Source organism: Euprymna scolopes, chromosome 28, assembly GCF_053919585.1.
Source record: "Euprymna scolopes isolate OS-2025 chromosome 28, ASM5391958v1, whole genome shotgun sequence".
NCBI classification, from domain to species: domain Eukaryota; kingdom Metazoa; phylum Mollusca; class Cephalopoda; order Sepiida; family Sepiolidae; genus Euprymna; species Euprymna scolopes.
Genome location: NC_136509.1, coordinates 54,927,031 through 54,941,046, shown reverse-complemented (window position 1 = coordinate 54,941,046; position 14,016 = coordinate 54,927,031). Strand labels below are relative to the sequence as shown.

At 33.1% G+C, this 14,016-nt stretch overlaps 1 protein-coding gene across 6 annotated transcripts in view; it reads right to left on the bottom strand.

The window, feature by feature from the left end:
- Positions 1-10,986: 10,986 nt before the first annotated feature.
- Positions 10,987-14,016, bottom strand: part of LOC145249636 (serine hydroxymethyltransferase-like) — a 38,462-nt gene continuing 35,432 nt past the window's right edge. For all 6 annotated transcript variants that reach the window (XM_080111388.1, XM_080111387.1, XM_080111391.1 and 3 more), the window contains exons 7-8: positions 12,819-13,046; positions 10,987-11,698 (exon numbers count right to left, since the gene is read on the bottom strand). In XM_080111388.1, coding sequence (XP_079967514.1) covers positions 11,532-11,698; positions 12,819-13,046 — 395 coding nt within the window. In that variant the 3' untranslated portion in view covers positions 10,987-11,531. The remainder of the gene's footprint in view (positions 11,699-12,818; positions 13,047-14,016) is intronic.

The following is a 14,016-nucleotide window of genomic DNA, read 5'->3' as shown; positions in this document are numbered from 1 at the left end:
AGGTGAGATTTTACTTCTAATCACATTATTATAATGAAGAGGTGAGATTTTACTTCTAATCACATTATTATAATGAAGAGGTGAGATTTTACTTCTAATCACATCATTATAATGAAGAGGTGAGATTTTACTTCTAATCACATTATTATAATGAAGAGGTGAGATTTTACTTCTAATCACATCATTATAATGAAGAGGTGAGATTTTACTTCTAATCACATTATTATAATGAAGAGGTGAGATTTTACTTCTAATCACATCATTATAATGAAGAGGTGATATTTTACTTCTAATCACATTATTATAATGAAGAGGTGAGATTTTACTTCTAATCACATCATTATAATGAAGAGGTGAGATTTTACTTCTAATCACATCATTATAATGAAGAGGTGAGATTTTACTTCTAATCACATTATTATAATGAAGAGGTGAGATTTTACTTCTAATCACATTATTATAATGAAGAGGTGAGATTTTACTTCTAATCACATCATTATAATGGAGAGGTGAGATTTTACTTCTAATCACATTGGAGTTATTTACGTTGAGAAGTATAGTAAGTACAAATTGTATTATCAGTTAAATATTCTTCGAATCAAACGAATGTAACTTTTGAAATGTATTTATTAAAAATTATACTGCTTTAGTTGACAGGGGAAAAAATAATTAGATTTTAGAACAATTTGTTATAAAATTTGAATTTTTTTACTTTAGCAGATTAATCAGTAACCACCTTACTCATTAGATGATCTCATATTTTATGTATATAAAAGATGATAATATATATATACAAACATCAAATGCCTTAACATATAGATTGTATTAGTATAATCGAAGCTTGTGCAGTATAATGGATTTCAAATGATTGCATTTTAGATTAAAAAATAACAAACACACTTATTCATAAAAATTACAAAAAAATGATCCAGTAGAAGATCTGCTAGATCATTTTTTGCAACAAAAAAAATGTAGATATTAGCAGTCTGCCATTTTCTATTTTGAAATGGATTACAATTATGGTTCTTTTTCATTAAAATCGAAATATGTAATTTCAAGTAAAACCAATGATATCTACTTGTCATGTCACAGTAATGAACATATCCAAAAATTACGAAAAACAACGAGGTAGAAAATTAATTATTTATGAAAACATTTCTTGAATACAATTAGCGAAAATTGAGTTTTGCAAAAAAAGAAACCAGAGATAACAAAAATATAAAATAAAAATATAAAATAACAAAGAAACCATCATAACAAAAATATGTAAATATTTTCTGAAAACTAAAAAATCTTTGGCCAAAATTGTTTCACTAATTGTCTTTGAAAATTATTTTCATTAATAATTAATTTTCTACCTTATCATTTTATGGAATGTCTGTTATTGCGACATTACAATTAAGTAGATACTTATACTTGAAATTCAGTTTTTTAATTTTCGAATTTCATTATTATAACAAAGAAGACAATTATTTTGTCAAAATTATAGACTGCAGTTACCTCCCCTGCATTTTAAGCAGGCTTCAACAATATCAATTGAAATCACTTGAGATTATAAGAAGAACTGTCCTTTATATTTGTTTTTATATGGCCGATATCTTAAAACTATCCAGCATACTCTAGGAGTCTTTTTACTTTTATTTTCATTTCACTTTTATTTAACTAAACCATTTTTCTATTAAATTATTTTCATTTCAAAGAGGGTTTAAAAAATCAAATTATCACTGTATTGCTCAGTCATTAAATTGTTAATAAAACTATTACTAATTGGATAGGCGTTATGAAGTATTTTCTTTAAAGATTATGACATGCTGAACGTATTGATATTAAATAAATTTAATATTACGTATGAAATAGAGAAAAAAACACTTTTGTAATTAGCTGATACACAATTCTTCCTGGCAAAATGCAAGATGCCATTCCAAAAAGTTGAACTAAAGAATTGTTAAAACAAAACGAACAAAAAAAAGTCTTTGAGTGGATTATAAAATAAATAAATTTAGAAGTTTGTGAGATTTTGAGAAAACAAAATATTAGAACCAACTTCTATTCGCCTCATCTTAACTTCCATGTCATTAATATGAAGAATAGTTAAGATGAGGCGAATAGAAATCAGTGCAGTATCAAAATAAAATATGAAATACAAAAATATTCCAATGAGATTTCAGTCGTCATCAGAACCAATTTTTTTCCTTTATTAAGCCATTAGCGATGGATAGAGGCTACCTAACTAATTAATGAATGCATCAAACTTAAAAACATCACGAAAGACAATACAGAACTCTGAAAATGTGACATTGATACATGTTCATTCACACAATTATGAGGCAGCACATTTAGGACTGCAGAACACGGTACAAAAGGAGATTGCTGATATACTTCAGAGCAAATACGGGTATCATTATGCAGTAGGTCTAACGTGAATATATATCATCCTAGGTTTGGTCTATTCAGCTGCAGCACAGGACGATATTTAAACAGTTTATTGAACCATGAAATAATCTATACAACTGTCATATTCTAGTGAGTAGACAGCAGATCTAATCCAAGCAGATCATATACTCCAGAGAGGACACGGTCGTGGCAGGGAATATGTAGTATATATATATATATATATATATATATATATATATATATATATATATGATGGTATGACATTGTAGATGGTCAAGGGAATCAGAAAACACCTTACCATTTTCAATGAACACTAGAGACCTGTATTCCAAGGAGGGACAAATCATTACCTACACACTTTTACAGCAAATTTTGTATAATTTAGGATATGCACCACATAAAGCTCCCTATTAACTCTGTTGGATACATGAGATTAGTGGTCGTTGAACTTGAGATTGCTAAATATTACTCCCAAATATTTATGACATTTCAAGAATGGCACACATGTGTCTAGAAACCAGATCCCACGGATAGAGACAGGAGAGATATATCTAAAGTCCAAGAGGGCAACTGTATTTGCTGGGTTGAACAGTTCCTTGCCCACTCGGATGCATAAGCAAGCAGTGACTGCAAGTATATCGACGCTATGTAATTTGTGTGTCATCAGCTTGGAAACACAGTCAAGTCATCACAAGTCATCGCAGTTAAAATGAGATGTTATACTCGATAGTAATGACAGGAATAATAATAATAATGATAATAATAATAATAATAATGACATAAATAAACCTCTAATTTCAGATAAATGATAATAATAATAATGATAATAATTATAATGATAATAATGATGATAATGATAATAATAATGATGATGATAATAATGATAATAATGATAATGATAATAATAATAACATTGATAATGATGATGATAATAATAATGATGGTGATAATAATGATAATGATAATAATAATAATGATAATAATAATAATAACAATAACACTAATCCCAGCGAAGACAGGAAGCTCATTTAATAAACAACCAGTGATAATCAAAGTTCCCTAAAGATCAGACAGATAGTTACGGATCCAAGAAAAGAGCCTGCCTCAGACGCCAACAGGGTATTTTCTGCTTTGGAGCCAAGTGAGAAACGATGCGTTGGTAAGTTCCAAAGATGCCAAAATTTTGCACTTCCTTAGTCTCACATTCTGAGGCCAAGTGTTTGATAAAGACAGCTTGTTCCGTAGTAGAGTGCGATTTTAGAAAAACGAATTGAGACCGATAGATGAGCTCGTTTTCTATGAGATGTGAAACAAGGCAGTTGTTCACAATGTGCTCCATGACTTTTCCAAGACAAGAGGTTAGAAGTATTGGATGATAGCTAGAAAACTTTGATCTGTCACCTTTCGCTTTCGTGCTTGTAAACTGAATCATGGTGGAGATCTTCCACAGATGATGCAAACGACCAGATGCAAACGATCAGATGCAAACGACCAGATGCAAACGATCAGATGCAAACGATCAGATGCAAACGACGGGTTAAAAAGATAATCAGCGAGCACACCGACTGAACAGAATATTTGGAATATTATCCGGTCCCATACTCTTTCAAGTGTCAAGCTTTTCAGTTTTGCAAAACCAATATTTGCCATGAACCAAATATCAGTAAGAAAAGCTGCATCTGTTGATGTCTAGTGTGCTGCACGCGAGTGAGTTAGTGTTGATAAAGAAGTATTGCTTTATCAAATTTTTTTTTTTTTTTTGGCAAGTCACCAATAACTGGTGACAAGGGATTATCAACAAGCTTGTTGACCTGGTAACAATAACTTGATGAATGATGCACTAATTGAAACGTGATGCTTTTAAACTTGCCGTAAGATTTTATATTGCTGGCAATGATGTTATCAACTGTTTTTGATTGTGTTACATGAAACGGATTTCATCTAGAGAATGAATATGGAGAACATATTGCGTTTAAAGGGGAAGTAACTCTTTCCCCAAAAGTTTTTGCTTTGTCTCAGATTTGAAGAAGAGTTATGCCCCTTGCATTATTCATAAAGCAGATATTTTATGAGCACATATCGCATAGCGACTTAAATTAATTATAATGTCCTAATTATAAAAATAAATTGTTCAATTGTAAATGTAAACTCAATATTATTATAAGGAAGAGTTTTCATTCAATACTTATCCCATATCGCAGAAGATCAATTACTGATACAATCACATCAGGTTGCAAAAAGGGAAAGAATGACAATGATGACGATAAGGCAAAAGGAGGAGAAATAAGATTTGAAAAGAAAAATCAAATTGATAAGATATAGTTGTGTTGTCAACTTGAAAAGTTTTATAGAAGAATAATTGATGAAGTGGATAGAGATTTGAAGTTGTTGTACATAATGTGTGAATGAAGTTAATGAAGAATCAGTTTTTACTTTGAATCCATAAAATCTCACCTGTCTGTTTAAATGTATGTATGTATGTATTATGTATCTATGTATGTTTGTCTGTCCAACACTTTTGACAGAGCCGACGAATTTTCATGAGATTATTTTGAAGCTCGATGTCTCGGACGAAAAATATCGAAAAATTGGCCAAAAGTATTAATTCTTTCACCCTCAACTGGGCAGTTTTCTACAAAGACAAATCAATTTTTTGCAAGTCATCGTATTGGTTGGATTGACTTTGCCTAATTTTAATGTTCTGAACTTCCGGTTGCATCATGGAGTAAGACGTCAGATTTTCTTTCACTTTCTTTTCCGCCTTTGCGTCACGGCTTTGAGCCTTGCCTGCCTACTACCACTTTAAAAAAAAAATTTTTTTTGCTTAACACCCGGGCAACGCTGGGTACCCAGGCTAGTCTATAATATAACTCTCACCTGTCTGTTTAAATGTATGTATGTATGTCTGCCTAAAACTTTCGACAGAGTCGACGGATTTTCACGAGATCAGTATTGTTTTGAAGCTCGACCCTTCGGACGACAAATACCGAAAAATTGGCCAAAAACATTAATTCCTTCACCCTCTACTGGGCACTTTTCTACATGGAGGAGTCGGTTTTTTTCGATGATATTTTCGAAAGTCATCCCCTCTTTTCGATTGTCTAAGCCTTAATTTAAACATTTGTCACATCCGGTTTGGCGATGGTCGCAACAGCAAAGACGTCACATTTTTTTTCACATTCTTTTCCTCCTTACGGGTTCGAGCCTACCTGCCTACTACCACTTTTTTTTGCTCAACACACACCAAGCAGCAGGGCAACGACGGGCACCCAGACTAGTCCTAATTATTTACAAAGACAAAAAGGGGACCATGGCTTGTCAATTTTTACAATCCCTTTTCTTGGAGACAATGTCCATCTTTTGAATTTTAGCCATTTTGTTTGAGAATTGTAAGAAAAATATCGAGCCTTTCCAACAGAGATTCTCTTCTTGGTGCAAGTGTTCTTTAATGCCTGAATCATAGAAATGTTTTTTTATTCAACCAAACAAGGCATAGGCATATTGCAGCAAGATATTTATTCTCATTACATTTATCTCATGCATGCAAAGTTTTCTATTATATGTTAAACTTTTATGATCAAACTACAATTGTCTATATGGTTTTTATCAACGACTAAGGAGTAGTTGAGTTTTACAGCAAGTGACTTCAGTTACAAAAAAAGTTATTGGTGTGTAACAGTTACATACCTAAAGTGTAATTTACACAGCCACATCAAAAACATGAACATAAAACTGAAAAATGATATTGTAATATTGACTGACAAATCATGCAAAATAGATATTAAAGAAAACCTGTCTGTATTCGCATCAGTCAAGCTTTGCTTATTTTAATAAATGACCAGAGATTGACAAAATCAAATCCCTAGCTGCTCCTGATAATTGAACAAAATTGAATATTTTTTTTTTGTTTCCTATGGTAAGCTTCTCGTTTGCATTACCCACATCTCTAGCCCTTTTCTATATATATATATATATATATCAGAGAACAGTAATATTTTTTATATAGTTTTGTTGTTTTTGACACACAAAAAAAAAAATTACCTGAAGTAGTCAGCTATAATATCTATCATGTGATGGAAGAATACAAGTACAGTGAATGATGGAAATATTGCTGACATCATCTTTTGAACTTTGCCAAGGCATTTGACTCTGTCAATTACAGCTTACTTTTATATAAACTCAACACTTATGGTCTTTATGAATAGGTTTAAAGTGGATAAGATCATTTCTTAATGATTTTACATACAAGGTTTTGTTATCTGAATTGTTTGCAGTTTTGTTCCTCAAGGATCTGCTCAGTCCTATTTTCTTTTTATTTCATGTCAATGACATGTTGGAAGTGATTGGTGGAAACATGCTCCTATTTGCAGATTACGTCAAATTGGTAACTTGTAGAAGCAAAATTGATACTCTGAAGTCTAGCTTTTAATGCAGCAAATGTGTTGGAGACAAATGAAAAGTTATCAAAGACATATGAAAGCGTGATGTATTAAGCAATGAAAGAATAGAAAAAAGTAAATTTTAATCGGTAAACAGTCTAAATGCTCTTTTCAATTTTACAAGGGTTGTAGCGGTGAAGTTTATTCTTCAGTGTCCAAAATGAAAATGTTTAAACTCGTTTCTATGCAACAAATTTGCATATGCATCTGAATTAATAAAAACAAATACAGTAGAACCTCTGGATACGGCATTAAAAATTAGTAACAAAATACAGTACAGCATATAATACACATGTATATAATCAAATAATATTATAAATAACACTGTAAGGCGGGGCAAATAATGTAATCAGGGGCGGGAAAACATTGTAGTCCACATCATAACCCAAAAAAATGTATCCCAGGGCCACTGTATCCTGGGTTCTACTGGAATTATATTTTGGACAAATCAGAGAATTTTCTAAATTTATTTGAAATGGCCCTTTTGAAGCCACCTTGACCAGATTTAAGACCAGATTTTTCCTTTAAGAAATAGTTGAAACAAAAAAATCAGACAATGCTAACATGATTATTTCACGTATTAAATGGAACAATTTTCAACTCAATCAATCGTATACATACCCACACTTAGAAAATGCAACACATACACACATGCAAACACACTGCTTGAATCCCTTAGATGTCATTTGTTGATTTAGAACAAGAGAATTGTGATGCTTTTGAGTCTGATAATAAAAGTTAAGCTGTCGACTGATATAACAGCCCGATCTGTTGAAGTAACATATTTTGATAGTTTTCAGTGATGGCAATATCAATAGTTGTCTTGTATCAATTTGACACTTTTCAGTCATTTGTTTTAATTAATAATAATAGAAAATTGTCATCTGTTGTGATGAAAGGTTTATTAATGTGTGTCTCAATCTGACCTGTCTTGTCATTTATGGTTGAACTCTAAATCATCTTTTTCTATTTCTGGGATGATCATCTTGCGATTGTTCCAGAAATGCACCCCAACACCTGTGAGTGTGCGCCTGAATTCAACTGTGGTTTGGTTGTAATTATGTATGAGTCAAGTGTACTGTGACCAAGGGTGACATAGCTGATTAGGATTGGAGCAGTAATTATCTATTTGCAAAAAAATATAAAAATCTTACATTTTAAACAAATTAGGCATAAGGCCATTAAAAAGTGAGTGCTATTGGTCATCCTTTGTTATCATAACTAAAAATGTCTATTCTACTCTTAGCTAGAATCGTCAATCACCATAATACCACATTTATTCCAGGGATAATTTCTCATATTATTCAAAAGAATTTTATTGAAAAGAAATAACTACACAACTATACTTCGTTCTCACTGAAGACGAGCGAATTATGGTTGCCAATGGTGATGTTGCAGTTGAGTTCAGCCAAAACATGGTTGCTGCAGTATGACACTATCGTTTCCCGGGAAGAGTTACTTGATTGAGGAACGTCCTGGGAACACAACCAGCTCCCTGGAGGCATATGGAAACATCAATGCAACGGATCGATATGTCGTCGGCTATAACTGGTTGGCATGGATCGCGTCTTGTGTTTTCATTGCGTCATCACAGGCAGCATTTCCATCGTCAGCGGGACTGCATACTGAAATTTAATGCTTGTATAGAAACAGCGAACAAATGCATTTTTATAAAAAATATATAATTTATTTTACATTTAACAAGAAGCAGATTCAGTCGACCCATTGCGTGCACACCAAACTACTATATCCCGCGTGTATGGGGTGCAAGCTTCAACTGCTTTAAAACAATAGAATTATATTTCATTCTGTCTTTCTTCGTTGAAAGAGAGAAAAAGAGAGTGAAAGAGAGAGAGAGAGACACACACACACACACACACACACACACATAACGTTTAAACATTGTTTTGTTTTCGTTTCCCATCATGAGTTTTTTTTCGGGTTTGACCTTTCGAGTTTGAACCAGGATCTCAAATCGTTTTGACCGTTGAATATTAATAAATGACTGTCATTCAAACCCACATGTTCTAACCTTCCCAAACCCACAAAGCACCTGCTTAACACATCTGCACCTCAAAAGTACAGATAAGTTAGGCACAAGGTTCATTAACGTAGAAGTCTCCAGCTCCCCCAAAAAGAGCGCTCTCCCTTGTGCCACACTGCCATTTACATGTATATTTAAGATCGTAATGTAATTCCTGACCTCTCCAAATAATTGAGAGATTGGTTGCTCCACTTTCATTATGCTAGAGGTTAACATTGCTATGTCTAGAAAATGTGGTCCATTTCATTAACTACTGTACAGATTGCTGTTGGAAATTGGTGAGGGTGGTGGCAAGCCATCATGTCTTGGCAATAAAATCCCATTTCTGACATTTGTAAACAAATAATTTAAAATATTTGGTTTGATTGTTTTGTTTTACAGAATATCAACCTTTTTTTAGTTATTTAATATTGAATCCAGTAATTTTGGAATAAAGGTTTCATTTCAAGTTCTTTTTATCTATAAATATTTATTCATGGTGTTTGGTTTGATTTGTAAAGGAAATTGTTTTTGACTTTGCAGAACATGATTGCGTTTTGCAAAGGGAAAGAAAAACAAAACAAAAATAACAATGTTTGATGCATTTTAGGCCAGAAAATGTTTGAAATATGATGTAGATCAATGATGAAAATCAGGCACAGAGTCGGGCCCAGATTGGATGCTTGGGATATGCCAGCATTAATATTATATAGTTCAGACTTCTACCCATCAATGAATACTTTTATAAAGACATTTTCAGATATTCTTAGTTTATTATGGAAACCATTATCACAGATTATCAAAATCCTTAGTTATGTCAAAAGCTGTTGCTCTAGAAATGAAACCCCATTAATAGACTCAGGTCTGTGTGATATAGTTAGAGCACTGTTGATCATGCGGGATAAAATCCATATTGCTTTTCACCGAGTAGATTGTTTTTGCCGAGTTGATGGACAGCTTGATTTATCACATTCAGACAATTATGATGAGATTGGTCGATTCTTAGTAGTTTTAAATATTGGGCAGGCTCAAAGCTTTCAATGGTGATGCGAAACAATGGAACATGTGTAAGAATAAGCTAGTTCTGATTGCAACTTTTTAGCACAGTGATTGGAATGCTGTCAAGACCAGTTACCTTGTTGGAATCATCGCTCAGTGTTAATAGTCAGGATTGGTTGGTTGTTTTTGTTTTACGGCATATCAACCCTTTTCGGGTTATTTAATGTCGAATCAAAAGATTTTGAACAAAAAAATTTTTTTAATAGAATGTATTTGTTGTTTTCACGTCGATTTCTATTTAACCCATAGTTGGGACCCTAACAGGTACTACCATTCCGGGTCAGAGTGGACCTGGGAGCAATGGTAATTAAAGGGTGGCTCCACACTCCTCAAACCCACAAGCTAGGGTCTCATCACTGGATATAGTTTAAGGTCATATCCAGGACCCCCATTGAGGGACTTTTACCCTCTGCAGGGGGGGCATTCGGCGTATTCTAATGGCCCACCGACAGGGCCAATAGTCAGGAAGAAAATATAAATGGTGGGATTATGTATACCAGCTTGTGATGAAGGGTTATGCATAATCGGAGTCCAATAAGAAAAGTTAAGCCGCCGATTGATCTAGTGACATGATTATTTTGTTTGTTCGGGTCACAAAATATTTTAATATTTACTTTTTTGTCATTGCCACTTTTTGTGATAGCAGTAGAAATAGTCATCTGTTGTGGCACAGTGATGACGCTCTTTGGTTATTTGTTTTGTGATAGAAAATTGTTGCCTGCCCTCAGATGACAAACTATTTGGCAAGTTATTTGTTGATTTAGTGTCTTGATGCACTGGATATCCATATTTCTCAGTCTGACCAGACTGCCTCTGCTCTTATTTTATTTTTTTCATAGTCAAATGTATCACAGGATAAGCTCCATTAAAATTTCTGGGATGATTCGTCCGGAAATGCAATTCATTTAATTCATTAATTACAATATAAAGGAAATTCATGATGACAGATTTTATTTTGTACTCAAAATTTTCTTTAAAAAAGTGAATCAAGTTTTAATACATTAGATTTTTGCATTAAATAAAAGCATAAAAAAAAAAAAAATCCGAAAAGAGGCAAGAAACAGACGCAGGAATTGTAAAATTATTTTATTAATGTAGTGATACTTTCCAATAATCTTTTTGGAATATAATTTTGAAACAAGTCTTTAATAGCGATGATGGAGAAAAAAAAAAAAAAAAAGTATACAAGTTTCTTGCATAAATTCAAATTAGATCATACTGTTTCCCAAATGACTGCTAATATCAAGAGAGCATACAAAAAAAGGGTTTTACGAATGATTAAAAAATTATTGGTGAAAGGCGTAGTGGCAATCAAAATCTTGAAATGGATATCCATCCATGTAGAAAAGTTTTGTTTAAATTTTAATCAATGAAACAAAAATTAACATCTTCAAATCAATGAATTCTCATAGGTAAATTTAATCAAATCAGGAGAAAATAAAGGTCAATCAGAAAACGGTTAAAATGTTTGAGTATTAGAAAAATAAATGTTGCTTGACATTTGCAACAAATATGCCAGATTTCTCCAATTTTAAATAATTCCGAATATAATCATTTTTAGAGCAAAGTAATTTATTCAAATTAAAAATGATCCGCAATTGTCCATTCGAAATTGTTCACATCTCATCGAAGCCTGGCATTGGGAATTTCTCTGCAAATATTTTGACTTCCTCTCGTAGTTGCGCCAACTTTTCTTGTGTTTCTGGATCTTCTTCAAGCATCTTCTTGAAATCTGCCAACATTGGACCACACTTAGAATTCACTTCCTTAGCTAATTCAATACCTGAAAGAATTGAAGAAAAACACATTTTAGAATTTAGAATTTTAGACTTGTCGAAAGGCAACAAATTTTTTGGTTGTTATGTAGATGGCTTTAAATATATTTGAACTTCTAAAATTTGATTCACGATGATTCGCAATTTTTGTGTTACAGACTAATATATAACTTCACTTTATCTGTTCAATCATTATGCATGAAAGAAAGGAAAACAAATTAAACACACAAAGAAATTATCAGATTTACCAATTAGTTTGGATCAAGGAAGATTGGTAAATTTGTCATTTATGATGATTTATTCCAGTGTTTAATTTGTTTTGCTTTTATCTTTTTCATAGACTGTCTCCATGGCATTTCATTATATTTAATCCTCATTCACACACCTGAGGGTCATTCCAAAAGTAAAGCCTCATATTTTTTTTTTTAACTCAAAAGTTGAAAAGCTACAAAAACTGGAGTGGCATAATTAAAACGAAAAACTTTTGTGCTCCAGTATTTTCCTACATAGTCACCATCCTTCTCAATGCCAGGAATTCAATGACGTATCTCTGCTTCTGACGTACGTTCATGACAGCAGCTGCTTTCTTAGTTTCACACTATCAATATCTGCAATCCCCTCTGATCCATTTGGACGGAATAAGATAGAAAGCATTACTTTTGAAACACCCCTTGTATTTAATTCTCAACATTTGCTCCCTTTATTAAAAAAAAGGAGGAGGGGATCTTTTTTTTCTTCTTCTTCTTCTTTGTAAATTACTAGTTTATGGTTATTTTTTTAAACTTGTCATCCTTGTGTGGCATACATTTTTCTGATTGAGAACTCATTTGCAATAAGATAGCATGTACATTTCGGTGATGATTTCCCTTTGACTAAGATTAAAGTGAAGGATTTTCATTTTTTCTGTCCTCATTTAGTGAAACAGAAATCCTTCTAGACTGAAATTTTGTCTCAAATCAGAGTGCCCCTGATTTTTTTTGTTTTTGTTAATTTTCTCATTGTGTTCATTTCTACCTTTGTGGAGAAGGCAAACGATGACTTATGCAGGAAAAAAAAAATTATATTATCTTAAGAATCAAGGAAAATAACTGAGGAGAAAGGGAAAGAGAGGAAAGAATGTTAACTAACCTAAATGTATAAAGTGGACAACTTTCTTGAAATCATCTTCCATAAATTGACGAGACGTTAAAGCCGGTGTTCCCAAGCGCAGACCACCAGGTTTCAATGCACTTTTATCCCCTGGGCAAGTGTTTTTGTTCACAGCAATGTGCATAAGTTCTAGCACTCTCTCACAACGAGCCCCATCCAATTGTAGAGGACGCACATCCAACAAGACCAAGTGGTTATCGGTTCCATCTGAGAAAAAAAAAAATAAATAAATAAAATTTAGAAAATATCAATTTTCCAGGATCACAAAACCATAAATAAATTATATCCTAAGCATCACCCATACTTACAAAACTTTAAACACTGTCTTAAGGAAAATTGCTTCCCATCACCCTGGAAAATCTCATCAGTATGCCCTGTATTTAAGAATTCAGGTGATCGTTCATCCCCCTCTCAGTACAGGCCAATAAATCTCCTGTGTGTCATGAGTAAGTTGCTGGAATCTGTGTTAAATAGAGAAGTAATCAACCATCTCAGCAAAAATAACCTTCTTAGTGGCACACAATATGGTTTCCGTTCTGCTAGATCTACAGCAGATGTGCTTACAGTTATATCTCATAGGATTAGCGAATCTCTCAACCTTTCTAGGACAATTGCTCTTGACATATCAAAGGCCTTTGATAGGGTATGGCATAAAGGTTTACTTAACAAGATCTCCAGCTATGGTATAGCTGGAAATGTCTTCTCAATTATTAAATCATTTCTCTCTGATAGGTTCATAAGAGTAGAAGTTGATGGGCAAAAATCAGAAGCTCACAGTATAAATGCTGGAGTCCCTCAGGGGTCCATCCTGGGCCCAACTCTTTTCCTGATCTACATTAATGATCTTCCAAATCACATCCTTACATTATTCGTAGACATTTTTGCTGACGACACTACCATTTATGGTAGCACATTTAAGACAGTAAACGACTAAGTTCTCTCCGATTCTCTCTCCTCTAATCTTGATCACGTTGTACAATGGGTAAAGGAGTGGCTGGTTACTTTTAATGCATCTAAAACCAAGCTTCTATCTTTACATCATCAACGTTCTGATCCCCATCTGGCATCAATTAAAATGAATGGCTCTCGTCTTGGGGAGGCCTCAAGTTTTGACAGGCTTTTGGGCTTGACCTTTACTCCTGATCTTAAATGGAATACGTACATCAAATCTGTTGTC